Genomic DNA, 26,598 nt, shown 5'->3' on the forward strand with positions numbered 1-26,598 from the left:
TCTATTATCTGGTCATTGTTGTGGAATATTTAACTAGAAAATGGCACAGAACAAGAATATTTTTCCACTCTGATTGGCTGCTGTTAGGCCTACCAATTTTAAGTTGAATGTCCATTCATTGCATTTTTCGTAGACACCTGTGAAAATAATTTCTATTCCCATGGCTTTTTTGTTCTCTGGGAAATTATTTTTGATGATAAATACAGAAACAAGCATAAAAATCAAAACATCTAGTGATAGCAACTTTAATAATAAAATAATAGTCAGTGCAAAGTAGCCTATTCTTTGGTGGGGAGTGGTGAGGGACCTGGATACGGGCTGGGGTTGCACTGGCCCGACAAAGGTTGAGAAACATTGTCCTGGTATTTCCGCAAGCTAATTTGTATTCTAAGAGTTTGTGTCAGCTGGGTTCTTCACACAATGTTGATACCGCTTGTTGCATCTAGCAATCTGACAATGAAAAGATTCAAATGATCAAATTATTACATTTAGGAAAATCTTCTCATCATTCTTTAGCTGTCTTTTTCCTTTAAATAGTACTTATTTACTTGACACAATATATCTTCAGAATCTATGAAGTTGTTTATAGCAGGTTCTGCTATAGGGATAACATGCAGAGGCTTCTTCAGATTTACTGTAACACTGCCCGCTACAAGAGATCTCTACAAGCTCCAATAACCCTTTGAAGAATTAATGAGTCACACCGACATTTCATTTCCCTTTGGGATTAATAAAGTTTTTTTTTGAATTTCAATTTGAACTTGAATATTCAGTGTAAAACATTCGACTCAAACGACTCGGCAAAGGTGTCAAAACCGTATTTTCTTCAAATAATAATCGAAAGAAAATACACCTTTTAGGGCTTACGTGGATAAGAAACATGAAAGTTTTACAAATATTGTTGAAGGTTGTTTCGTCAGTCATATTTCAGTCCGTTTTGTCACTAATAACCCAGAGTTTATAGCGATGCGCGTTCCCGCGACGGGTCATGCAATTCTTGTCGGCATGCGTTTCTCAGCATAACACCCCTCGCTGTCTCTTGGTGTCGGCAGACCGTCTCTTCTGAAAGAAGGTTGGAAGTCATAACAGGTAGGAAAATGCTGAAATATCACTCTGTGAAATACATGCTTTCATAAACCGTGCGTAGTGTAAAGAAAACAAGTGTTAAGACTTCCAACTGCTCTCCAAATCAGCGCTATGTCATCCACTGTACACACTGTACAGAGACAAAAAAGTGAACTAACACATTTAAAACAACATTTAAGCTAGTTGCACAGAGAAAGAGGGGTTACGCTCCCATGCCTGAATCCCGAAAAGAGTTAAAAATAACAGATTGAGGGGAATAAATTTTTTAAAAATCTCCCTCATGGTCTGTATTTGCACATTTACGATAGACGTATTATAAAACTGAAGAGATTTCAACCCCCCCGTAAAAGTTAGCCATACTGTTAAGTTAGTACTGCTGTTCATAACAGCAGTACTAACTAATAACTCAAACCCACTACAGAAATTCCTCAATCATTCACAGTGTGTGCAGATAAATGTATTTTTCAATTATTTGCTTTTAGGTAATCTTTTCAGAGTTACTTACATTCCACAAAGCCTCTTAGTGTGTATGCAAATCTTTTTCTTTTTTTATTTTTTATAAAACTTTCGCTAAATAAAGTTTTGTTCTTAATAGTTGAAACTAACATGCAATTTGTAATTTCTTTTCGGCTCCTTTACGAACCGCAGTCCCACTTTCCTGGTCGGTTGAATTTGAAAGGTTGAATCACATGCTAACATTTATAATGTGTGTGGTTGGTGCATGCAAAATAAGTCAAAAACATGCCAGAAAGTTCGGCCTGATTATTTTTTACGTCTGTTCTTATTTTCTGAAGACAGAAAAGTTCACTCCCCAGTACCCTTTTACTCTGTAAAATGCTTAGTTAAATATTATTGCCCGCTTGTATGTTATTTCATCTTGACTCAAGCACACGGGTTACCTATTTGGACGGAACTCCTTCTGGTATCTGTTGATAAATGACATGCCTTCAGTTCAAATTTCAAAGTTCAATGTTACTCTTAGTATCAGCTTAAAATTTTGTTTATTATGGCCTTCAGTCAAAGGCGCAAATGAAATAATACCTTTACAACATATTATAATTACCTTTTTTATTTTCTTTTGTTTAGTTTTAATTTAGACATAGCTATCAGTGATTCTTGAGAATAGGGACAAAACAGGTCTTATGGATAAAGCACAAAATTTGAATAAAATATACACAAAATATTATTTTTTCAAATATCTGACTAAACTAACCTGGGTCATGAGAGCACAACGATGTATATTTTCCAGGTATTTGCTGAATATTTTTTTATTTTAAACATTGTAGTCGGTGGATGATGCCTGTAAAAGCCCTTGTCCAGGAGCAGAACTCAATACATTATAATCGTTTAAAATAATTAAAGAAATGCAAAAATTATATATTATGACAATTAAGTATAAGTAGTCATATAGATAATTATAAAGGTATCAATAAATTGAATTAAAAATCATTTTCATATATTTTCCAACTCCATTGAAATTTGTCCCTAGTTTTTGTCAACACCGTCAGAAATGAAAAAGAATGTAAAAAAAATCAGGCATTATTGGGGGGCACCAGAACTTCTGAGGACCCCATGACCACTTCCCTTCTCTTCCTTTGCTAAGAGGGCTAGTTAGCTCTGGTTAGCTTATGTTATTTAGTTTTTCTTCTTTTTATTCCTAAGTTGTTTGTCACAACCATGATGTGTCAACACCATAACTGACAATTTACAAAACTTTTATGACATTTTGTGAAATTAAAGCTTAATTGTGGTATAATGTAAAGATTTCATGGACCTGATGAGCTACAATATGGCCTCTTTCAGAATAACATCATATAAATTGAGGTAGTTTGGCTTTTTGTCAACTCCGTAAGATGCCAACTCCATCAAAGTTTTTCTGACTTTCAGTGAAATTGTCAAATTTCACTTAAATGTGCAATTAATTCATTGTAATGTAGTTTACATAAATTGCATTACTTCACATGTATGAAGTTTTTCATTTTACTCACTAGTTTGTCACCACCTTCAGGTCTGTGTCAATTCCGTCATGCAGTGTCAAGTCCGTCAGATGGACTTTTTGTTGTTTTTTGTTTTAAATATTTATTTTGTCTCTTGAGAAGCAGTTGTCTGTAAAATGAGTAAAAATATCTCTAATAGGGTCATTAGAACATTTTTTATATTTATTTTTGTCAGATGGTGATGACAACGTTCTAGGTCAGGTTGATTAAAAATGTAATAACAAAAAAAAAATTATGGGCAAATTAAAACCCATTTTGTCCCTATTCTCAAGAATCACTAAGTAACTCATTAAATGTCAGGAAAATGTTTGTAGTATGTTGACATTATTGTCTGTGTTACAGTTTTCCTGCAGGACTCTAATGATGTCAGCAGTGTTAGTTGTTCACGGTGGTGCCTGGTCCATACCAGATGAGATAGCCCCTGCCTCTGTTGATGGGGTAAAAGCAGCAGCACGCCATGGATCTTCAGTCCTGAAAAGTGGAGGAAGTGCGCTGGATGCTGTTGAGGCTGCTGTGAGGGCTTTGGAAGACAACCCCACTTTTAACGCAGGTGCATAAAATGCCATTTGTCACTTCAAGTTAAATTTACACAACTTAGTTTGAATTTACAATACTCTAAACGACTCATCTATAATGGCAATACCCATTTACTATGCACTCCAGATGTATCAGAACATTGTCTCCATCTACTGGTGTTGATAGTAATATTTTAATTTTATTTGTAATATTCCCTAGCTTGGCCTTTTCACAAGATTCATCTTCAACATTTTAGTGTCTGATATCCCTCAGAAGTTTGGAGACTTTAAAGATTGTAATAGATCTGGGTAAACACCACAAAAGCTGGATATCGACAGTGTTTTACGGAGTTAACATGCAACTCCACCTGGTGGACAATTGAGGAAGTAGTAGCCAAAACATGCAACATTTTGTTATGTTTTCTTTTTCTTATATTTTTTGTTATATTTTGCAAACGCATTACAAAATATCTTCAAACCTTTCCTTTTAGGGTGTGGAGCAACACTAAATATTGATGGAGAAGTGGAGCTGGATGCCATTATTGTGGATGGAAGGACTCTAGCCAGCGGGGCGGTGTCTTGTGTAAAAAACATCGCTAACCCTGTGTCCCTGGCAAGAGCCGTCATGGAGAAGGTCTTTTTATTCTACTTTGTTATTTATTCTTGTGCTGTGTTCTCTTTCTGTCTTTAAAATATAATAGAACATAAGTTAAATAGTATTAGTAATAGATGGGGACTCTTTTTCAATACTTTTGCTTATTGAACATTAAAAAAAACTCAAACATTAGCATCAGCTAATTGAATTTTAGTATGTAATAAGCTGTGGAAATTTTCAGACATCCCACGTAATGCTGACTGGCAAAGGTGCAAACCAGTTTGCAGAGAGCATTGGCTTCATCGCCATTCCCACTGATAAACTGGTGACAGAATATGAGAAGAAGCAATGGGAAAAGCACAAGAAATACCTTGCAGGAGTAATGGAAGAATTCAACACTAAATGGTATGCAGTCTTCTAATGCACTGTTCAATCCAACTTTTATATGATGGATGTATATTCTGTTTTCAGTAAAACCAAAGGCCCTTTATATCAAATCATAAGTTTTGATCTGATTAGGCTACTCAGTCAGACAATAATATTTGAGTGTCTATTAGATTTTTCTAATGTTATTCTGACTATTTATAGAGTTGGAGGATATCTAATAGCAGATACAATCTCACTATCATACAGATTAGTTGATTTTGAGCCCAATTAAGGCTGCCCAATTGGACAAAAACCTTACATTACAATATTTCTGTTAGATAACTAAATGGCAATTTTGATTACATTCAACACATATTCCTCTATACTCAGTTTTTAACATAATTTTCTTCATGACTCTTAATAAGCTGTCTAATTTTGGCTACAAAGATCTGTTCCACTTAAAGGAATAAAGGACAGTGAAAGTTCATCCTATACAGTACATATAAGAAGACAGAGTTTCAATCTACCACACCTGAAATTCTGTAGCCTTAAAAATATTGCAATAAATCTGTCCTTTGCGATTTGCAAAGACGATTGCAACTTGATATGCAGTGCAGCTTTGGGGCCAACATACAAATCCCCTGGAATCCGGCAGATAACTTCAAATTAGCTGTCTGCATGTATGCATGTATGCTGACTGCACGTTTAACTTTTCTCATTGAAAGGACTCATGATACCGTTGGGGCGGTAGCTGTGGACTGTGCTGGGAATGTTGCATGTGCAACATCAACTGGAGGCATCAGGAATAAAATGGTTGGCAGAGTTGGAGATTCTCCTGTGATTGGTAGGGTGCATTTTGAAATTCCGGAAGAACATAATTATTTTCACTAAACATTTTAATGAAAATGATTTGTCATTAAATTCTGTGCAAACAAACAGAATAAAAATATCTTATTTTTGTTTGTCTTGTAAATAAGGCTGTGGAGGATATGCAGACAACTCAAGTGGTGCTGTATCATGTACTGGACATGGAGAATCTATTCTTAAAGTGACTCTGGCCAGACTCATCCTGTCTCATGTCGAACAAGGTAAAAAAAACAAAACAAAACAAAAAAACACAAACCACAAAAAGTAAGATTTTACCTGTAGTCAAACATTAGTTAGATTAATTTCTGTGCTTTTTTGTACTGCTGTAATTTTCAGTTTATGAATTGTTTTTTGATGTGAAACTTTCGATTGTTCGCCAGTCCTTTATAAAACTGAATTTTATCACGTAACTTTTAGTGAAATTAAACAACCACACAATTATTCAAGCAATAAGTTCTCTCTTATTTCCTTTCTGCTCTCACAGGAAAATCAGTAGCAGATGCCTCACGGTTGTCCCTGCAGTACATGGGTGATCGTGTCCAAGGAGCAGGTGGCACAATTGTAGTTTCTCCGTCAGGGCAGTGGGCTGCAACATTCACCACCGAGCGGATGGCTTGGGCTGCTGCTGCAGACGGTGTGCTGTGGTTTGGCATAAACCCAGAAGAGAGGCTGAATGAGAAACTGTCCCAGTAGAAGAAGGGTTTTTTTTTATTCTTTTTTTTTATAGTAAATGACATGCATTTCAAAAGTAGTGTGTTCTCTTTTATAGAAGTGTTTTTCTTTCACTCGGTGCATATTAGTGAACAACTGACTATAATTAAATATGTGTACAATAATAAAATAAATGGATTTGGTTTTATTTCAGAAATATTAATGGAAAGTATGTTTATGATTGACTAATGTATTGATTACTTAATATGCGTTTCATAAAATATTCTCACACATTAAGTTGTTTATTGCCAAACACATATTTGACTCCAGTGCTAATAAAACATCTCTTGTAAAATAGACTCATAAGGACTTACTGGCATTCCTATAATTCCAAATGTCACGAGCATTGCTGTCAGCCTTGTAATGCTTAAGCTTTTGTATGTTTCAGAAGTGGCCTTCTAACGTCATATGTAACTAGAAATAGAGAAAGTGTGAACGTTTTCATACATAAAGACCATATTTCCAATTCTTATTTAAAAACGTACTAGATAAAGCAATCTTTTAAATTAATAAAACAATACCTCTGATAGCTATGTTTATTTTATGCAGTATATTTTTGCAACAAATTTAAAATGCAAGCTTTCTAAACACAAGGGAAATAGTCTACTTAAGTGTCTGGGCTGAGTGTGGAATAAAACTACCAAGCACAGTGTTAAATTAAGAGATTTTTTTCAGGGAAACTACCAAAGAGTTTCTGTAATATGCCATGTGTTCTTGGACAGGTTGTCCTGAAATGTGAATTTCCCTTTGGGATTTATAAAGTATATTGATTGATTTCATTTATCCAAACCTAATGACCTAACTGGAAGCTATTGTTCTAATACTCAACAAAAGCTTTTAAAAAATGTCATAAACAAGATATTAGCAAAAAAGGAATTAAAACAAGGCACTGTCCAATAGGATTGGTAGAAATCTGACCTGAAAAATTCTACTAAATAAATAATGTCTGTGTCAAATAGCGTCTGTTTATTATAATCCATCAGTTTCAACCGTGCAGACAAGAGATTCTCACTTTTAGATTATTCAAACTGTTGTTTCTTAAAGTTGGTAACTGTGCATGTCAACCCCGCCATACTGACACTATTTAGTTTCAATATAAATATACTGAAAGTATAACTTTGAATACAGTAAAGCTGCGAAGTAATACAGGCATGATGTCCGTCATATTTGGAGAATGAGCTTCCTTGCTGTCCGTAAACAGAAACCACGTGACCACTGTAGTCGCCTGTCAGGAGCTTTGCAGCAGCGGGACGAATGACGGCTCCGTTAGAGGAAGTTACTGGGTGCAGCTGTGCTAGAATGTAACCTTATACGAGTGGGGAACGTTATCGGGGCACAGGAGAGGTGAGTCTGCTACACACAAACCAATCATTAACAATAACCCAACTGCAAGTCTATCACAACATGCACGTGATCGAGATCTTCTAACGGCCTCGTATCAATATTCGGGCTACAAACAAACTTGATAGCCAAGGCCTGTGCTAAAGCTACCTAGCTGCCGCCGTTTCGGAGATTTAGCTCCACGTTTAGCTCAAAATATATGTCATAAATAATCCATGTTTTGAATTTTAAGCCACCTGACGTCTTTGACGCAAAGAGTGGCGGTAAGGTTTGTAACAGCGATTTACTGTAGGGGGATATTTTTTCCCCATAAAAGTAAAGCATGCTAGCATCCACGATGGCGTTCTAAAGCGGATTGTTGTCCTGCAGTGCTAGCATGCTAGCCTGCTAACACGTTTTAATTGATTCAGTGAGGCATTGCTTTGATTGTAAATTTTTTGGGTGGATTTTAGCTTAGCCTTAATGAAAACAAGCATCAACCAATCAGATTCCCGTCTTGTTTTATGGCGCACAGGCTGTTTAAATATGGCTTGTTGTATGATGTGTAGTCTTTGCGGCTGTTCACCGGAAAATATAGGATACACGTCATCCGTTCCATTACTTTTAGCCCATTTTACAAATTGACCACTAAGAGTTCTCAAGTTGAATTCGCAGATAAATACCAGAACTCGTATTTAGATTGTTGTTTGCAATCTATGTTGGTAAACATGCGAAAGTTTAGCCAGATGTTTAGCAACTCGCATTAGCAAAACATGAAGTTTGGGTTGGCTCAGTTTTTTTTTTTTTTTTGCATTTGCTTATAATAAAAGTTCGCAAATGCATCCTGATTCTTAGGTTGAAGCAAACAATTGCAGCAGAAACGATATTACAAATTTAAAATAAAACCGTGATTATGTGTGTACTGTACTCTGTTCAGTGTTTGAAAGTTTTACTAGATTAATTTACATTTTACGTGACTTGCTTTAGATCTTTCATTCAGAGAAAAAGTGATATTTGATGTAGAATATTTTTACAGTTAAATGTAAAACATTCAGCATTTCTTTTCTAATTAAAATTTGTAGTTAAATCCTGAAAATAAATGCATAAATTATTAAATCTTCATTATGCGCAAGTTCTACAAGCAGGCACCGACATATCAAATCAAATCAGTTACTTTTCAGTACATATGTATTTGTCAATGTTATGGAACAGCCAACTTGCTTAATTTAATCAATGTACCCATCTTTGCGCAAATCAAACATGGTTTTGTTGAATCAAAATCACAATGACAAATATTATGTATGATTTTTACAAGGAAAAGGAAAAACTGCGTATGTATTCGTAGCATACATGATTAAAGCCTGGTTGACGGTTTTCTTAACATTAGGAATGTAGTATTTTAAGTTCCTGCCACTTATTCATACTGCGTGTTTGCCGTTTTGATTCAGGAAGGCAGCAGCATTCATGGATATTGTGGACACCTTTAACCATTTGATACCCAGTGACCAGTTGGATGAGTCCTTAACATTGAATCAGAATTTGGAATGTGAAGCCAGTAATGAGTTTGGGACAGGATCCAAACTGGAAGACTCTCTAAAGAACATGCTCAGTGACAAAGACCCCATGTTTGGATGTGCAAGCACTCAGTTCAATCTGCTGGAAAATGAAGATCCTGCTTTTCACATTGCTGGCTCAACAAGTAAGTCCAAAGCCAAAAAAAAAAAAAAAAAAAGTTGAGAAAAATGATCCTGTCTAGATTTTGGGTTTGTACCTTTGAAAACAAAAATGTAAAATTCTCACTCGTTTTATGAAATCTTAAAAAAAAAAAAAAAGTTTAATAAACATGTGTAAAGGTTTTTTTTTTTCTTTGCTGGTTTTGCTTAGTTAATTTTTAAGCCAGTTTGACCTGAGTTCAAACACTGAGATGCTTTTGAAAGATCCTCATGGTAACCAGCTGTGTGTACGTAGACCTTGTTTTATCAACACAGAGCACTTGCTGGGGCGAGACCCAGTTTGATAATGTTGAGTTAAAATAATAGTTTCACAGTAGCAAAAATGGCAAAGAAACAAAACTAGATTCCATGACTGCGGTTCTCTTTTTGTTCAAAGCAGAAAAGCAACAACTATTCCTGCAGTTAAGAAAACACATTGATTATTACAGTCATAGTATCATCTATGACATATGTTTATTTTTATTTTAATACGTAGATTAAAGGACTTAAAAAAAAATTAAGTAACCATGCAAAATATTGCACTGTTTTGCATTTTTTGTTTTTATGGAGAAACACAAGTATATCAGGTTGCTTTTAGCTGGTTGGTTTATTGGAATGTTAGCCTGCAGCCGGGTGCTTAGCAGAACTCATACCTTTCCAAGTAGTTTTAATACTCATATAGTGTTGTCATAATAAGAGTGATGGATTTTGCTCCTTTATTGTACACCACATGACTGCTGGTCTTTTTCAGAAGCTGCTAAATTTGCCTTTATTGCAAGAGAGAAGAGAGGGAAGAAGTTTAGTAGCCTTTCTTTAGCCAGCTGACCTGTACTGTGCAGGAACAGGTGGAAAAGGAGCTCAGCTGAGTTAATTAATACTCAGTTTTTTTTTTTACATTCCAAATAATATATTAGAAAATATAAGCAGTTTTGAAATGGGCTTTTGTAAATATTATTCTATCTTGATATCTGTGACAGGCCCAAGCCTTGTCAGCAGTATGTGTAGATCAAGACTTTGTTTTAAGCACAAGAAAAAGTCAGTAATATTTGTCACTGTCATTCAAAAGCCAGCATTTAGAATTCATTTGTAGTTTACTTGCGCTTTACGTCGGCATAAGGAGCAGCTAGATTCTTTCCTCTTTGGTTTTTGTAGGTCCGCGTAGGGATTCAGAATCTGCAGGCCTCTCTAATGAACTGAATGTTGCTGAGACCTCACAGGATAAACAAATCACTGGTAAGCAGAAGAAACACCCCAACAGTTTAGACTATGGTAAGTAGGGAGTCATTTAATGTTAGGTGAAATGTTGATTTTACCTAAAAAATGCCTGAACCCTCACCTAAAAATCATCTGGTGATCAGAAAAAGAAATTTCACAATTGAGCGGTGATCATCTGGCCAGAAACTAATAATTTGCTGTTGGACTCTGAAAAAAAATATACATAGTGATCTAATAAATTGTAGATTGCTCCAGTTATTTCAGTAGATGTTTGTTTGTTTTAGAATTGGTAGTTTATTTTTAAGCTTTGATATACACGGGGTTTGATAAGGAAGCCTGCTGTCGATGGACAGTCTGCTGCTCACCTTCGTCGTTTGAGTCTATGAAATAAATGCTTGTTTTTATGCAAATATTTAGTAGAAATTAGTAAAAATTTTGCACTAATAGTTATTGAGAAAACAGAAGAGCTCCAGATATGAGAGCTTCATCAAACGACACAAAATCTAGCTGTGATACGCAACGCTGCTTTATTTTATTATTTGAACTTTTAACCTCTGTCAGACACGGAACATAAAGCAGCTGGAATTGTTTGCGACTTGTTCAGACAAGTTGAAATACTTCTTTCTATTATTTCTGTTTTTTTTTTTTTAAATTAAGACAGCAGACAGAAAACATTTTCTTTATTGGAAAGGCTAAAATCAACAAGTCCCCATTTCAGTGGTAGACCACAAACTCTCAGATTGGTGCATCTCCGATGCTAATTTAATCCCTTTAGAAAAACTGCATATAGATATTATGCCCAGCTCATAACAGTCAGTGAGAAAATTGTTTACAAATTTATTAACTTGCCAACCTATGTGCTGTGAAAACCCTTCCCACAGAGGATGGTTTTACACAGGAAAAAGTTTGTCCTTTAAATGTTTGGTTGTTAGAGAGCTTTTTAACATGTAGGAATTTGCTTAAAAGACAAGGAGTCATATTTGTTTTGTGTTCCTTTTACTTCAGATCATAGAGGTGTCAGACAGCCAAGGATGTCCAAGAACACCTTAATCAGAGGACGACCGGGAAGGAGACGCGGCAAATGGCTCAGCAAGTCTTTTCTCATTGAGAAAGGAGTTAGTGGCGCACAGCAGAAGAAAGAGTTGACTCTGGGGGGGCGCATTAACATCAGCGATCTAGACAGTGGACTATGGTTGAATCCTACAGTCGAATTGAGACGGCTCACCGTCACAATTGGCGGATTTAAAATTGAGTTGCTTCCCGGGCCCTCATACACGCACAACCTCGACACGGGTGAGCCGGTGTGCTTCGAGGACGGCTTCTCTTATGGTGGCGACGTCGACATGGCCATTTTGCCAGAAGGTGCTGCCTGCATACAGAATCCAGTACAAGAAACCCCGGCTCCAGAAAATGTGTCGCCCGTTGATGTAACGGAGAAGAGCTTATCTGATGATGCAAATCTCGGTTTAGGCCCGTACGTAAACCCGAATGACGTGCAGACGTCAAACGGGACAATAATAGAAACCGTCTCCACGCAGGAGACGAAAAACGAAGATAAGAAGATTCCAGTAAAAAAGAAAAGACCATTCCACAAGGGAAAGGACGGTGTCAAACATCCACTGAGCATTCAGAAAGACATAGCTGATGAAGACAAGACTGATGGTAAGGAAAAGCTTCGAACTGCAGCCAAAACACCAGTGAAGCCTAAACAAGGACCAGCACTGAATAAGAACAAGGAGTTGGGTTCATCCAAAACGAGCCACACGGATAAGGAGCATAAAGCGACCCAAGACAAGCCATCCAAAACCAGAGAAGACCTGCACAAAATGAAGTCTATGAAGGACAAACAAGATGCTTCTCCTTTGAAAAGGCACGTAGAGAACACGCACAGTGAGCCTGCTGCTAAAGTTCAGAAGCTGCACAGCGGAGGGGAAGACAAAATGAAGCCAAAATCACCAGGTACTCCCAGCTCGGCTGCAAAGAAGATGCCTGTAGTGGCTAATCGCGCTGGCGACCATCAGGGAGCAGCTAGGCAAAATAATCCTCACAATATCGCAAAAGCTGAGCATCACCACCATCACCCAGGCAATTCTCTAAAAACTCAAGAGGGAGGACAGGAGAAAGCCAAAAAGCCTGAAAAGACTTTCCAGAAACAAAAAAGCAGGAATTCGAGGAGCATCTCTTTGGATGAGCCAGAGCTGTTTGTTCCAGATAACGCCCCCCCTGCGAAGAAGGAAACGGTTGAGGAGCAGCCTGCTGAAACTGAGGGCGCCTGGGATGGAAACAACTGCTGTGGGTTGTGTAAAAAACACCATAATAACATGTGAGTGTTGCTCTCTACCTACATATAACATGTACAATACCTGAATTCAGGCATTTTTTTTTTGAGAAACTTCTTTTAAAAGGCCCGAAACCTGGGAGTAGTGATGGACTCTGACCTGAACCTTCAGAGTCACATTAAGACAGTCACAAAGTCGGCCTTCTATCACCTGAAGAACATCTCCAGGATTAGAGGACTTATGTCTGAGCACGATCTAGAGTAACTCATCCATGCGTTTATCTTTAGTCGCATTGATTACTGCAACAGCGTCTTCACAGGTCTGACTAATAAATCAATCAAACAGCTGCAGCTGATCCAGAATGCTGCTGCTCGTGTTCTCACTAAAACCAGGAAGATAGAGCACATAACACCAGTTTTAAAGTCCCTACACTGGCTCCCTGTAGCTCAGAGAATAGACTTTAAAATACTGTTGTTAGTTTATAAATCACTGAACGGTTTAGCGCCATAATACATTAAAGATCTGTTATTGCTGTACCAACCGTCTAGACCCCTCAGATCTTCTGGTTCTGGTCTGCTCTGCATCCCCAGAACCAAACGAGGAAAAGCAGCATTCAGCTTCTACGCACCACAAATTTGGAACAAACTTCCAGAAAACTGTAAAACAGCTGAAACACTGAGTGCCTTTAGAGTTGCTTTTGGCTAAATTAAGTTTAGAGTGCGGGTTTTGATGTCTTTATGTTTTTATCTTTACTTTTCATCTAGTTATTAACTTCTTTTTATTTCTTTTTCACACTGCCTATGTAAAGCCCCCCCGGAAAACGTCCCAGTTAAACGCATCTATATCTAGGGGTGTGAGAATCCTTGTTAAATGGTGTTTTAACTAAAACTCTGAGGTGTGAGAATCCTTGTTAAATGGCGTTTTAACTAAAACTTTGAGGTGTGAGAATCCTTGTTAAATGGCGTTTTAACTAAAACTCTGAGGTGTGAGAATCCTTGTTAAATGGCGTTTTAACTAAAACTCTGAAGTGTGAGAATCCTTGTTAAATGGCGTTTTAACTAAAACTCTGAAGTGTGAGAATCCTTGTTAAATGGCGTTTTAACTAAAACTCTGAAGTGTGAGAATCCTTGTTAAATGGCGTTTTAACTAAAACTCTGAGGTGTGAGAATCCTTGTTAAATGGCGTTTTAACTAAAACTCTGAGGTGTGAGAATCCTTGTTAAATGGCGTTTTAACTAAAACTCTGAAGTGTGAGAATCCTTGTTAAATGGCGTTTTAACTAAAACTCTGAAGTGTGAGAATCCTTGTTAAATGGCGTTTTAACTAAAACTCTGAAGTGTGAGAATCCTTGTTAAATGGCGTTTTAACTAAAACTCTGAGGTGTGAGAATCCTTGTTAAATGGCGTTTTAACTAAAACTCTGAGGTGTGAGAATCCTTGTTAAATGGCGTTTTAACTAAAACTCTGAGGTGTGAGAATCCTTGTTAAATGGCGTTTTAACTAAAACTCTGAGGTGTGAAGTCCTACAAGGGGTGCGAGTTTTAATGTTTTTATCTTTTTTTTTAATACTCTTTGTCTTTCTAACTGTTTATTCACTGTCACATGCTGTTTTTATTTTAATTATGTAAAGCACTTTGAAATGCCTTGCTGCTGAAATGTGCTATACAAATAAAATTTGATTGATTGATTGATTAAAACACATTCGTGCTTTGCTTAGGTTCATGGTCGGATGCGGCCGTTGTGATGACTGGTTCCACGGCGACTGCGTCGGCCTCGACCTTGCCAAAGTGCGCGAGATGGAGGAGGAGGACCAGATGTATGTGTGCTTAAAATGCTGTGAGGAGGAAAGTAAGAAGGTGGATCCTGAGCCCTCAGCAGAGCCCAAGCCAGAAGCTCATGAAGTGCAGGATCATAAGCCGCCTCAAAAACCCCGTCCAGGGTCGTCCCAGCCGCTCGCGTCAGGGGGCGTCAGACCAGTAAGGAAGGTAAGCAGAAGTCATTTGGGAGGTCTCAGTTAAATAATCTGTTTTTTTTTAAATTTATTTATCTGTTTTTATTTTACTAAGATGTTTGTTTCCCCAGCTAATTCATCCTCTATTAATCATAGCCAGTGTTTCCACTATGTAAGGGTTTGTTTTTATGTTGTTTTTACTTTGGCTGGATGAGAGGTGTGTTCACACAGGTGTCTGGATAACACATTTCACTCACGCATTCAGTTTCTCACACACTATTCTCACCTACCAAATCTACTAGCTTTTCTGTGTCACTGGGGACTTTTCTTTTAATGCACAGTTTGTTCTGTTTGTCTTAATGAATTGTCTAAGTAATATAGCTAATGCATTTCGTTTCTTTTTATTTTGAAACAGGAGGCGGAAAGGAGACAGTCCACAGATGTCAAAGAAGCAGCTCATAAAACAGGTGCGGATAACAGCTGTGAATGTAAAAAAAAATATTTCTGTCTAGTTCTGTTTTTAACTTTATCATGTCGGCCTTGAGGCCAGAAGGCTTCCTTGGTTCAGCTTCCCTGTAGGAATATCCAAAAGATTTACCAAACACTGACATGGACCAAACAATCTGCAGTACTTGGTTTTATTTTTTAATAAATATTATTCTGCTTTACATATGTATATATCTTTAGGGGTGTTTTCTTTGCCAGACATACATGAGAGGAATTTAAGCACTTGCATATTTGATCAAAAGCAAATTTTAATTAATAGAAAATAATTTTGAGATTCACCTGTGCAGACCATTTCATTTCTAAAATACTTACTTTTTTTGTTGCTTTTTTCAGTCAAATACATTTAATACAAAAACATTTTAATATATATTTTAATTTTATTCATTTTGGCTTGATTTTTGATGCTTGGAATTAGGTCTGGAACAATTTATCAGATTAATTGTGATGAATCAATTATTAACATACTACTCAACATATTTGGTAATCCATTAATTATTAACTGGAATACCAGGCTAAAAAAAATCCATTTACTAAAAGAACAACATTCAGCGAAGTAATTAAGTCAAAATTGTATAAAAATATTAATTTTGCATTTAAGGTAAAAAAAAAAAAACCTTTAAATGTCTTCTACACAGAATTCCTCAAATGGCATAGTTTTAGCTTCACCTGGTTTAAATGTTGCAAATAAATGAATAAAAAACTCAATTAAGCAACTTTTGCTCTTTACATATTAATTGGTTAATAGAAAAATTCCTCAACAGATTAGCTCTACTCTGTATTGCTGTTAAATCAAGCAGAAAGAGCTGAGCTTTTCACATGTTGCTGATGCAACCTTTACTCCAAATGATTAAGCATTTACGAAAGGAATGCTATGTTTTTGCATTTTTTGCGATAAAATGCTGATTTCTTATTTATAAAAACATTTAGTATCGTTTTAATATGTTTCTAATAGTGCATACAAATTTTTAAGTGGTGAAATAAAAAATCTGCAGTTCAATCTGCAAAATCTGATTAATCATTAAATTATTCGATTGGAAAAACAATTACTAAAATAGTTGTTGCTGAAATTTCTGCTGAAGTTAAATTTGATAATCCTTTGATATATTGTTTTGGTAACTCACAGTTACATTTAATATTTGTCACCTAGGCTGATCATATTCACATTCTCTCCTCGCAGGTAGTCTGTCCAAACACGAATCTAAAAGCAAGGCTGCGTCTTTGACTTCGAAGAAGCCCGTGTCTGTGGAGGCAATCAGGAAAAGTGTGCGTGATTCCCTGAGAGAAATTCTCACACAGAGGTCAGTATATTTTAGAAGTAAATCCAACTGTTAACCCTTTCTGATCGTATTTCCATGACGACTCACTTTCTCACAAATCAACCCTTTGACCTCACATCTCTGTGTGCGCGCTGTCAGGAGCGAAAAGGGGAGACCCTTGGCTCCACAGCATTAGCAAAGAAGTGATACGATGTGTGTCATATTTTCCCCTTAAAGCCCAATATCTGGGTGACCTCGGGGTCATTTCTCTTTTGCAGGCTGTCTAGTTACATTCAATGTTTCAAATTCAACCACTTGTGTGCTATTTTCTACTGTTATTCTCTGCAGAAACTATGGGTCACATCACAAACAATGTCTTATTAAATTTTAAATGTACCCAAATTTTTTTTTTCATAAAATGTATCTAACTGTCTTAAATGTGTATATTCATAACTACAAGCTCCACATTGCAAGGAAGTGCTAAGCACCATTGAAAGGAATTTATACCCAGATATTTTAATATTACCTGCAATAAAATGTTAGGCTTTAAAAATATTTTAATCATAAGCTTTAAGTATTGTTTTAATAACTGATATCCCGTTCATTTTAGGTTGAAGGATTCGGATCTAAACATCCCAGAGGAGAGAGCCTCTGAGGTTGCCAAGAAGACTGAAAGAGAGCTGTTTCAACTTTATAAAGACACTGACCTTAAATACAAGAACAAGTACAGAAGCTTGATGTTTAACCTAAAGGATACAAAAAACAATGTAAGTGCCTATTTATGCCAGGCATAATCCAGATGTTTGCCATTATATACCATCTGCATTTAGTAATTTGTAATCGTTTCCTTTTGCAGGTTCTGTTCAAAAGGGTTCTCAATGGGGAAATTTCTCCTGGTAACCTTATTCGCATGAGTCCGGAGGAGCTGGCCTCAAAAGAGTTGGCTGCCTGGCGACAGAGAGAGAACAGACACGTATGTGATTCGTAATGTTTTCTCTTTGTTACTGCGCACACGGACGACTTGTACTGGCCTTGTTGTTGAGCTTTGAAACTAAAAGTGAATCTCAAGAGGTTATTTTTACTCTATGTTGAAAGTTTGCATATGTTTGGTCTGTTTTCTTGAAGTATGCTTGAATTTTTAAGAGGGGGAAAAAAAATGAAATGTTTATTCTGTTTTAGACTATTGAGATGATTGAAAAGGAGCAAAGAGAGGTGGAAAGACGACCCATTACTAAGATTACCCACAAAGGTGAAATTGAAATCGAGAGCCAGGAGCCGATGAAAGCACCGGAGCCTGTAGAGGTAAATGGCAAAGTTTAAAGCAGAAATAATTTTTCTTTTTCTTAAACATGGCCAAAAGCTGTTCAATGATACACCCTGAGTTTTTTCTTCTTCTTCGCTTTTAGCTTGAGCCTCTCCCTAAAGTGACTGAAGAAGTACCAGAACCCCCCAAAGTCCCAGAAAGAAAAGAAGAGAATACAAAGGTTGAGAAAGACACTACAAGTCAACACAAGTCTCACTTATTCGATCTGCATTGCAAAATCTGCACAGGTAAGACATTATTTTTCTGATTGTGATCTTACTAAACAAGTTAGCGTTCCAACCATCTAACTTGGCTTATTGTATTTTCTATTATAAGGTCGTATGGCGCCCCCAGTGGAAGAGGCCCAAACCAAGGTGGCTAAAGTTGCAACCACAGTGGTGCGGAGGCATTCAGCTAAATCAGAGGAGGGGAAGAGCACGCCGCCGCCGCCTCCAGCTGACGACGACCTGCACCTCACCGTTTTGGAGGAGAGCTTCAGAAATGCCAAATCAGGCTTTGAAGCAAGGTGGGAGGCACTGCTTGACCTCATGTGACTTTGCCTCTTGCAAGTTTTTCTCACTGTTGCTTGCCTCTCTTTTTTTTTGCTACAGGTCAGATCACGTGGCTGGAAGAGACGAAGAAGCAGCTTTCCTTTCCAACTTGAAGACCCTGTGGCGAGGATTCATTCACATGCACTCGGTGGCAAAACTTGTGACAAAAGCTTTTCCCGTCTCAGGCATTTTGGACAACTTGTCGGAGGTAAAGCGGATGCGGAAAAGCATGTTCAGATTCTCTCGTAAAAAGTAAACACTACAGTGAAGTGCAGTTGGAAATAGGCGTTCAGGTGCAACCTATGAGAAGTGTCTGGATTAGCAGCTGTGTGCCTCTTACACAGCTCAACAACACTCAGGGAGTAACTTCAACCCAAAAAAAAGAGTCTGAAAGGCTCAAATCGTTTGACTGCACCGTAAGTGGCTGTTGTTACCTGTGAAGCAGGCACAAGAACTGCAGAGACATGACCCAGATACTTGCAGGATCCTTGCAAATGTAATACAGTAAAATAATGATTAAGAAAAGCAACACAATTTTACTTTGTCAAATAAAAAAGAAGCATCCAGTAAATGGCTTCAAGTCTTTAAATAGTTTTTAACAATCTGGTAAATTTGCGTTTCTAATTTTGTTGGTCTGTACTGTGTTAACTGTGTTAAATTTATTTATTTTTGTCTCAATAGGACCTTCCAGACAGCATCCAGGTTGGTGGAAGGATAAGTCCTCAAACAGTCTGGGACTATTTAGAGAAGATTCGGGCAACTGGGACAAAAGTGAGTATTGGGCATTTTTTTCCCTTCCTTTAGAATCGAGCAAAGGCTAAAATATGAGCTAGTAATCTCCACCTGAATTAATTTATTGTAAGTATTTTGGTGCACGTGGATGAAATGACAAGGATTTTACTTCATATAGAAGTTTTCTAAGTTGGATTCCACATTTTTTTGCACTGAACATTTATTTTACAGATTCAAAGTTATTAGGAAAAATAAGTAAATCACAGAGACCCTGAACAGAAATTAGTGGGATTTCAAGAACATCATTAAGAAATATTTTTCCTAGCTTTTCTGCTATGAGCGGTCATTAATGGCTTACATTAATCACAGTTATGTCATGCTGTGTGTGGGAGAGCAGTCCTGATCCCATAAAACACGATCTTTAGTTATTTAGGACAAAGCCAAAATTATTGCAGAGATGACATTTTAAAGTTGCTTCAGCATCTTATATTAACAATTAGTGCATTTAGTGACTAGTATTATTTTTAAAAAAGCAGTTTTTATTTGTATTCTTTGAGAGTGTAGATCCTTACTTTCTTTCTGAAAATGCCAAATGCCTGCCAACCTTTTCATATTTCACCGGCTGAACGCTCAATAAAACAAAAATAACTGGTGTGTTTTTAATGGGTCAGAAGCTGTGGCCTAACTTAAAGTGGATGCCTAATTTAATCAGGCAAAAATTTATAATGTTATTAAATGTTTGTTTTTTTACCAACACATGGATTTTGTTTCATTAAAGGAGGTGTGCCTGGTTCGTTTCTCCCCGGAGACAGAAGAAGATGAGATCTCCTATACTCTTCTTTATGCCTACTTCAGCAGCCGTAGGCGTTTTGGGGTCGTATCCAATAACCTGCGACAAGTGAAGGATATGTATCTCATTCCTCTTGGTGCCACAGAAAAAGTTCCTCATCAGCTTGTTCCCTTTGACGGGCCAGGTAACTAGGGCAAGAGAGCGTTTGTAATTGTCTTGTTTTTATTTTGTGAACTTACTCATGCAACACTTCAAAATAATCGGTATCTCCGACAGGTTTGGAAAGCAGCCGTTCCAACCTCCTCCTTGGACTCATCATTCGCCAGAGACCAAAAAGAGATTTCCTCACTGTGGACGTGAATGAATCTACGATAATTGTACCAGAAACCAAGCCCATCGCAGTTACCACGAAAGTCACAAGAACCACTGAGGAGGAGGAAAAATTGTTCCTGTCTTCTCTGACCGCTCCTCTCAAAAAAGAGGTGGAAAAACCCCTCGATACTAACGAAGACGAGCCTGTTGCCGATTCCTCCGAAGAACCGGCTGCGACAGAGGAGCCGGGGAACCAGGAGGCACAAAAGCCGCTTCGCTTTCTTCCAGGTGTGTTAGTGGGATGGGGAGGGGAATTACCTCCTCTGCCAGATGTCGGAGATAAACCCGCGACAACAGGACACGACACCCCGAAGACCAAGCCTGCTCCCAAAACAGATGCATCAGCCGGTGACTCAAAGGGTCCGACAGCTGGTGCCTCTTCTCGTTTTCTCATCAGGAAGAAAGAAACTAAACCTGTTAGAGCTGAACCGGAGCCGCCGTGTCCGTCTAACGCGTCTGCTTCCAACACCTCCTCGGGAAAAGTCTCTCCTGTTGTGGTCCATCACACATCAATCACACTGAAGGATAAGCCCCCAGATGTATCGACTGAAGCGTTCCTGGTGAGCATGTCGGCATATCCGAGTGGCACTGAAACCGCCGGTTCTGCATCAGCAAACAAAGGCAGCTCTGGCCCATTGTCTGAATCTGAAAGGGAAACAAGTGAAGGGAATTTGCCGCTGCAGTCAGAATCCCAGGCTACTGCAGATCACACAAACAGCTCAAAAGCTCCTTTAAGTGGAATACTGAAAAAATCTTCAGCGTATTCCTCAGAGAACGTAGATAAAACAATGGTGCTACAAAAGGATAAAGCCTGCCTTCCTGATGTTTCAGGTCCTAAACCAGTCCCTGTGTCAAGCAGTATTAAAAAGGATCCACTGTTACCATTTCACCAAGGATATTTGCAGCTCTCACAGGCCAGGCACAAGCTGGAAGAAATAAATCAAACCACTTGTAAATCATTTCCCAGTAAGGATGATCCTAGCCCGAGTCATCCTGGTGCTGCAGTTAGTCAAAATCCGAATCCTCCCGAAGCCCAAGGACATCAAGAATTGTCAAACACAGAAGCCTCTGAGCCAGTCTCTGACAGCTGTAACAACTTAGGTGCCACGACTTCTAATACTATGTCCAACTTGAACACAGAAGACCAGAATGTTAATATGCAGGGAGATCAGGACGGCACTTCAGAGGCCCTTCCTCCGCATCCCGAAAGCCTTTCAGAGCCGTCCAGCCATATACCGCCCGGGGCCAGAGACCAGAAACTTCTAAACGAGCGCTACACAGACCCCTGGGAGAGGCCGCGAAACACCGAAGACAGAGACCACTACGGGAGGCACAGCTACCACAAGGACTCGTACCATGAGAAAAAGAGCCGGCACCACGACAGGGAGAAAAGGTACGGCGACGACGACAAGTACAGGGAGAGGAGCAGGCACCACGGCCACTCAGAAGACCGCCACGGCGAGAGGAGGAAAGAGAGGCATCACAGCAACGACTACAGCGGCCATCACAAGGACAGACACAGGCACAGGCGGGACTCTGACTACGAGAACGGACGTAGAAATTCTAAAGACAGCTACTCGTCGTAATACTGTTGCTTTGTTTTTTTGTTTTAAAATCCTGCCTAAAGAGTGTTTTGAGCTCTTGAGGACTTGATGCATCTTGATCACATGGCTGGTACATGCCACTTTTCTACACTGGCAATTGATAAAATTATTTTATACAAGAGTGAAGTTCCATTTTATGTTATTAATGGTGCAGCCAAATGAGATCCCAGCTGTTTTTTTTGTGTTTTTTAATTCAGACCAACAAAAGAATACTGGAATGGTTTAACGATTTATCTCTTCTGTATCTTGTTTATATTATGCTGCTGTACTATCAGTCTCCCGGTCACATGCAACAATGTGGGCGAACGGAGAACATAAGATGAGCTCCACATTTTAGCTTGAATGTTTAACACGATATTTAATTACGGAAAATCTAAACAGCAGCTTTGTGCTTCATTTCCTATTTTAATTTCTTTTTAACTGCTTCGATGTTTTATAAGCTTTCGGTTGAGAAAGTGTGTACATTTTGGCTTGTAAAATACACTAGAGATGTGTGCCTTTGCACCGTGTGTTTATGTACAGTTCATAATAAAACTAATCCTTTTGTATTGGTAATTATTACCAAAGGTGGCTTTTTTTTCTTTTTTTTTTTAAGTTGCTACGTTCAGTAAAAATATACAAGTGTTAACCCACATGTTTAAAAAAAAAAAAAAGAATAGCATGATCTGCTTTTATTTAAAACCAATTAAAACAGTGTTGCCCTGAAAAGAGTGATGGGTGGCGGTCTTTTAGTTTCCACACCATACCTGTCGGTGTTGTTCACGGGCAGAAATATTTGCCAACAGCTGACTTTATATTTCTTGCAATTAAGGAAAAAGTAGCAGCAGCAAAAGTTTTTTGTCAACCAACTGAATGGCATTAGGCTAAATAATTGCAACATTTACGGAGGGACCATGCTTTGTTACTTTGTAATACCAGAGAAAACTGAGGATTTGAAGCCCAAAGCCACAGTTTGGCAGACAATATTTACATTATTGAAACCATAACATTTTGTAGCCTTGTTCTACCTTGATAGTCGTAACCAGTAAATGCAGAGTTTTCTTAAGGTGAACATTTAAGATCCCAGCTTTGGTTTTTATTTGATAGTGGTCATAAGACAGGGTCTTAATCCTGTGACGGCCACGTCGAGGACTGAGTCTCCCGTATCTGGATCTGGTCCATAGTCAGTCTTTAAATGCAGAGCATATGGGCTACAGCTGCAGAAGACCAGATCAGGTATGTCAGCCTAAAAAGAGGAAACGGGTGACAATTCAAACAACCTCACCAAAATCGGATAGTAACAATAATTTGATGTCAGTCTCAGTTTTAGCTGCAACACATATAGCAAGACCACAAACATTGATCCAACCTGTCTTGTATAAATACTATGTTGACAATTGAGAATGAAACAGCCTGCTTGAATAATGTTACAGACCATGTCCAGTCCTGATAAATACTGTTGACAAGATAATGCTTCATGCCACGAAGTTTACAAAATCTAAAATAGTTTCTAAACGTGGATTTATCTGAACTCCAAATACCTCATTAGTCGCCTTTAGGATGTGGTGGAATGGGAGAGTTCAATCCTGAATGTTCATCCTACAAATCTTTAGGAATTGTGTTATACTATTATGTCAAAATCGCCCAGGAATGTTTCTAACAGCTTGTTGAATCTATGCCACTTAAGGCAGTTTTAATGTTATAAAAGGGGTTCAACCTATGAATAGCAAGGTGTACAAATTAAAATGACCAGTGAGTGCATGAATGGCCAATCTCTGGAAAGATGCTAAATTATTACCTGGACAAAAAAATAAAGTGAAATAGAGAACTTCAAATTCTTCATAAATAAGATTTATTCCACAATTTTTTTGTGTTTTGAATGCAACTCAGTTAAATTACTATTACTCTACAAAACTATATACAGTCTTCAATAAATAATTGTAGAATTCCTTACACTCCTGTTGTCTTTCCTCCAGCTTTTGTAGATGTCCAAAATTAAGAGTTTTACTATCATTCAATGCCTTCAAAAATATTAAAGCCTTCACTGTTTTTATGAAAAAGCACCGGGTTCCCATCTCCAAACAAGAACACATTTCTGATACTTCCTTCAAAACCCTTTGAAAATATCCCAGAGGTGACCACTGATGCATTTCTGTAAAATTCAAACCCGCCAAAGTAAGCCACACCCCCAGAGTTTAAGGCTACATATCTCTCAAATGGGTCCAAATCTTCAAACAGGATTTCCTCGTTGTTGAGAAACGCCTGAATAACAGTTCGGTTTAGATTTAAAGACACGTTATGCCATCTTTTACAGCAGAAATTGTGATTTCTAAAAGTTACTGGAAGGGTAAGTCTTTCTCCAAGATTAACTGCAATCTTCAAATGTCCTTCCTCAAGTCCAACTGCAAGGTAGTCATCATCTTCCTGTTCGGCCATCCCTAGCCACATTATCAAACCGTCACTTGAACTGGCATAGACACTAAACGAAACCTGCGTAAATTTTAGGTTTCTAATGTTAAACCTCTGATCTTTGTATTTAATGTGAGAGTTTCCAACAAACCTGAATATGTCTGTGGACATTCTAGTGTCGCAATGTGTTCCTCCCCATCCTAAGAGACAAATGCATCTGTAGGAGAGCACAGTAGATGGAGATGGAGCACATACTGAGCCATGTCTGCAGTTGTTGTTTACACAGCTTACAGACTGGTTGCACAGAGATCCAGTCCACAATGACGGACATGTACATATGAATGAGTCAGCCCCTGTAGCTTTACATTGACCTCCGTTATGACACACTTTGTATCCACAGGCTGTGCCGTCCCAGTCCTCGATGTTTGCTCCACCAATAGCTCCTGTCTCTGTTAGCTCAAGTTCCCGACCATTGATTATGAGTTCTCTCAGGCCGCCGGTGAAGCTCATTGGCTCATGTTCAGTTGCTTCAGGGCAGACAAAGCTCAAAGTGGACACGCCTCCGACAAATATGTTAGTTGTGACATCGAGTGTAGTCATCCCCTGAGTCCTGTTTTCTCTAACCTCCTCGCTGTCCAGGCTGAGGAAGCCTTGGTGACCAGTTCGGCCAGCCTTCACCACATGCCATCTCCTGCCACCTGAGAGGTCCACAGTCCGGATTGACTGCAGAACATGGGTGCCATCACCTAAATTGTATCTCAACTGGACAAACCCAGATGTCAAGGAGAGACAGAAGAAATCTCCTGGGAAAAAAAAAAAAAGCATTTCTATTGTTAGTTGTCATTATTTTTTGTGGTGGATAAAAGGGTTCAAAATATCATATTTGTAGGTATTTCTGTATAATTCTTGGCAAAGCACAAAAATGTTTAGCATTTGGCACTTATTGTGACTGTAGATGTTGCAAATGTTCACTTATGACAAGCAGGATAATCTGTTGGTTGAGAACTCTGTTGTTGTCATTGTTTTATTTCAGTTATATAGAAGCACAATGATTAACAATGGTTGGAAAGAGGTTGGAATTAGGATTAGAAATATGGCTTGAGTTAGGGTTGGTTGTCGGATGCAGGGCTGGAATTAGTGTTGGAGGGAGAGTTGGAAGTGGTGTTGAAAGGAGGTTTAGGACAAGGCTCAGAGGAAGGAAGGTTGGTAGTAAACCAGTGTCTTTCACTACCACTTCACTAGTGTCTTTTACTGCAGACTAAGCATAATGTAGGCAAAAACTTGAAGATGGATTTTATGAAATCTGTATAAGATATGACAAAAGCTAAGATAAACACAAGTAAGTTAAGGATAGGCCGAATGTTTAAAGTGTGAGTAGTGTTTCTAGATGCAAGAATTTGATTTCAATTGGGCCCAAGATGAGCAGAAAAAGCTGAACATTTCATAAACCATAGAGGATGTTAATACCAAAAGACATAGTTATAACATACTTAAGGAGCAGAATATGGGAAAAGTTGAATGGTTGAAATAGCACAAAGTATGCAGGAAGAAGGTGATCTTTAACTATAGATTAAACGTCATCACCTGCTCTGGCACCAAGATGCTGTGCAGAATAGACAAGGATGCCATCAGGTGACAAAGGCTGGAACTGCAGTTCAACAACAGTCCTGTGCCGAATGCTCATTGGAGGAAATGACATCCATGAAGACTGGTTAGTACTAAAGAATGGGTCAGTGATCCTCACAGCTGAATGGAAAAGACAAGGCAGAAGTTAAGTGAAAAAAGTAACCCACAGAAGATACAAATATAAACAGCATGCAGTTCCTTGAAAGATACTCAAACCACTTGTACTTTTTAAATTTGTGTAACATTACATCTGCAAACATCAATATATTTTACAGAAATTTGATTTGATAAATCAACTCAAAATACTGTATATTTGTGAACAGGAAAGAAAAGGAAACATGACTTTTTTCTTTTTTTTTTTTGCTAATAAAAATCTGAAATTCTGTAATCACCCAGCTTTTAACAAGTGGGTGTTAAAAGCCCTTTCTAACCACGAGATGTCTCTACCAGCCTTGCACAACCTTTGATATAAAACTTGGTCAATTTTCTTAACAAAATAAGAGAATGAGCTTCAAAAACACTTCCATCCAGTATTTTTCTCTATAACTTTGAACATTTTTTTTCCCTGATGAAAAAGATCCCCACTCTATTGTGCTACCGCTACAAAGTTTTACTGTGAATTGTGTGTTCAGGATGATGTGCAGAGTTATTTTTCCATCACATAGCACTGATTTGTCTCAGGTTTCCTGTGTCCCCAACATAACGCATAGCAAACTATAAATAAAACCTTTTTTTTATAATGTCTTTCTTCACAGACCTTTTTCATAAAGACCAGGTTTGAGGACTGTAGAGTTGACAGATTATCCTACCTGAACTCTGCAGCTCCTCCAGAGTAAGCAGCTTGGCTACTTCTCTGA

The 26,598-nt window shown here is 38.0% G+C and overlaps 3 protein-coding genes across 8 annotated transcripts in view; 2 read left to right on the forward strand and 1 right to left on the reverse strand.

Annotated features, from left to right (window-relative positions):
• The first annotated feature begins 768 nt into the window (after window positions 1-768).
• LOC103477017 (isoaspartyl peptidase/L-asparaginase) lies at window positions 769-6,436 on the forward strand. The gene is made up of 7 exons (XM_008429840.2): window positions 769-1,089; window positions 3,426-3,633; window positions 4,090-4,232; window positions 4,435-4,598; window positions 5,285-5,403; window positions 5,537-5,647; window positions 5,911-6,436. Exons 2-7 carry the CDS (start codon window positions 3,444-3,446, stop codon window positions 6,117-6,119), a joined length of 936 nt encoding a protein of 311 aa, XP_008428062.1. The 5' UTR covers window positions 769-1,089; window positions 3,426-3,443; the 3' UTR covers window positions 6,120-6,436.
• An 889-nt stretch (window positions 6,437-7,325) lies between these two features.
• On the forward strand, window positions 7,326-22,282 carry phf3 (PHD finger protein 3). Of its 4 annotated transcripts, none has more exons than XM_008429841.3 (16): window positions 7,326-7,481; window positions 8,906-9,156; window positions 10,322-10,438; window positions 11,390-12,707; window positions 14,379-14,646; window positions 15,028-15,079; window positions 16,297-16,417; window positions 16,986-17,142; window positions 17,232-17,348; window positions 17,555-17,677; window positions 17,782-17,926; window positions 18,015-18,204; window positions 18,290-18,437; window positions 18,911-19,000; window positions 19,740-19,935; window positions 20,028-22,282. In XM_008429841.3, the coding sequence occupies exons 2-16, from the start codon at window positions 8,922-8,924 to the stop codon at window positions 21,707-21,709; spliced, it is 4,959 nt and encodes a 1,652-aa protein (XP_008428063.2). In that variant the 5' UTR covers window positions 7,326-7,481; window positions 8,906-8,921; the 3' UTR covers window positions 21,710-22,282. The 4 variants fall into 4 exon arrangements, with proteins under 4 accessions (XP_008428063.2, XP_008428065.2, XP_008428066.2 ...); XM_008429843.3 differs by having other exon boundaries at window positions 10,322-10,402; XM_008429842.3 differs by having other exon boundaries at window positions 7,347-7,481; window positions 8,910-9,156.
• Window positions 22,283-22,659: 377 nt separating this feature from the next.
• eys (EGF-like photoreceptor maintenance factor) overlaps window positions 22,660-26,598 on the reverse strand; it is a 176,769-nt gene continuing 172,830 nt past the window's right edge. For 2 of the 3 annotated variants that reach the window (XM_017309076.2, XM_008429846.2), the window contains exons 50-51: window positions 25,700-25,861; window positions 23,542-24,918 (exon numbers count right to left, since the gene is read on the reverse strand). In XM_017309076.2, the coding sequence (XP_017164565.2) occupies window positions 23,717-24,918; window positions 25,700-25,861 (1,364 nt within the window). In that variant the 3' untranslated portion in view covers window positions 23,542-23,716. Of the gene's footprint in view, window positions 22,953-23,541; window positions 24,919-25,699; window positions 25,862-26,598 lie in introns of those variants that run through there. The other variant, XM_081616684.1, reaches the window with a different exon arrangement.

The sequence above is a fragment of the Poecilia reticulata genome, chromosome 15, assembly GCF_904066995.2.
Source record: "Poecilia reticulata chromosome 15, P_reticulata-male-v2, whole genome shotgun sequence".
Taxonomy (NCBI): Eukaryota; Metazoa; Chordata; class Actinopteri; order Cyprinodontiformes; family Poeciliidae; genus Poecilia; species Poecilia reticulata.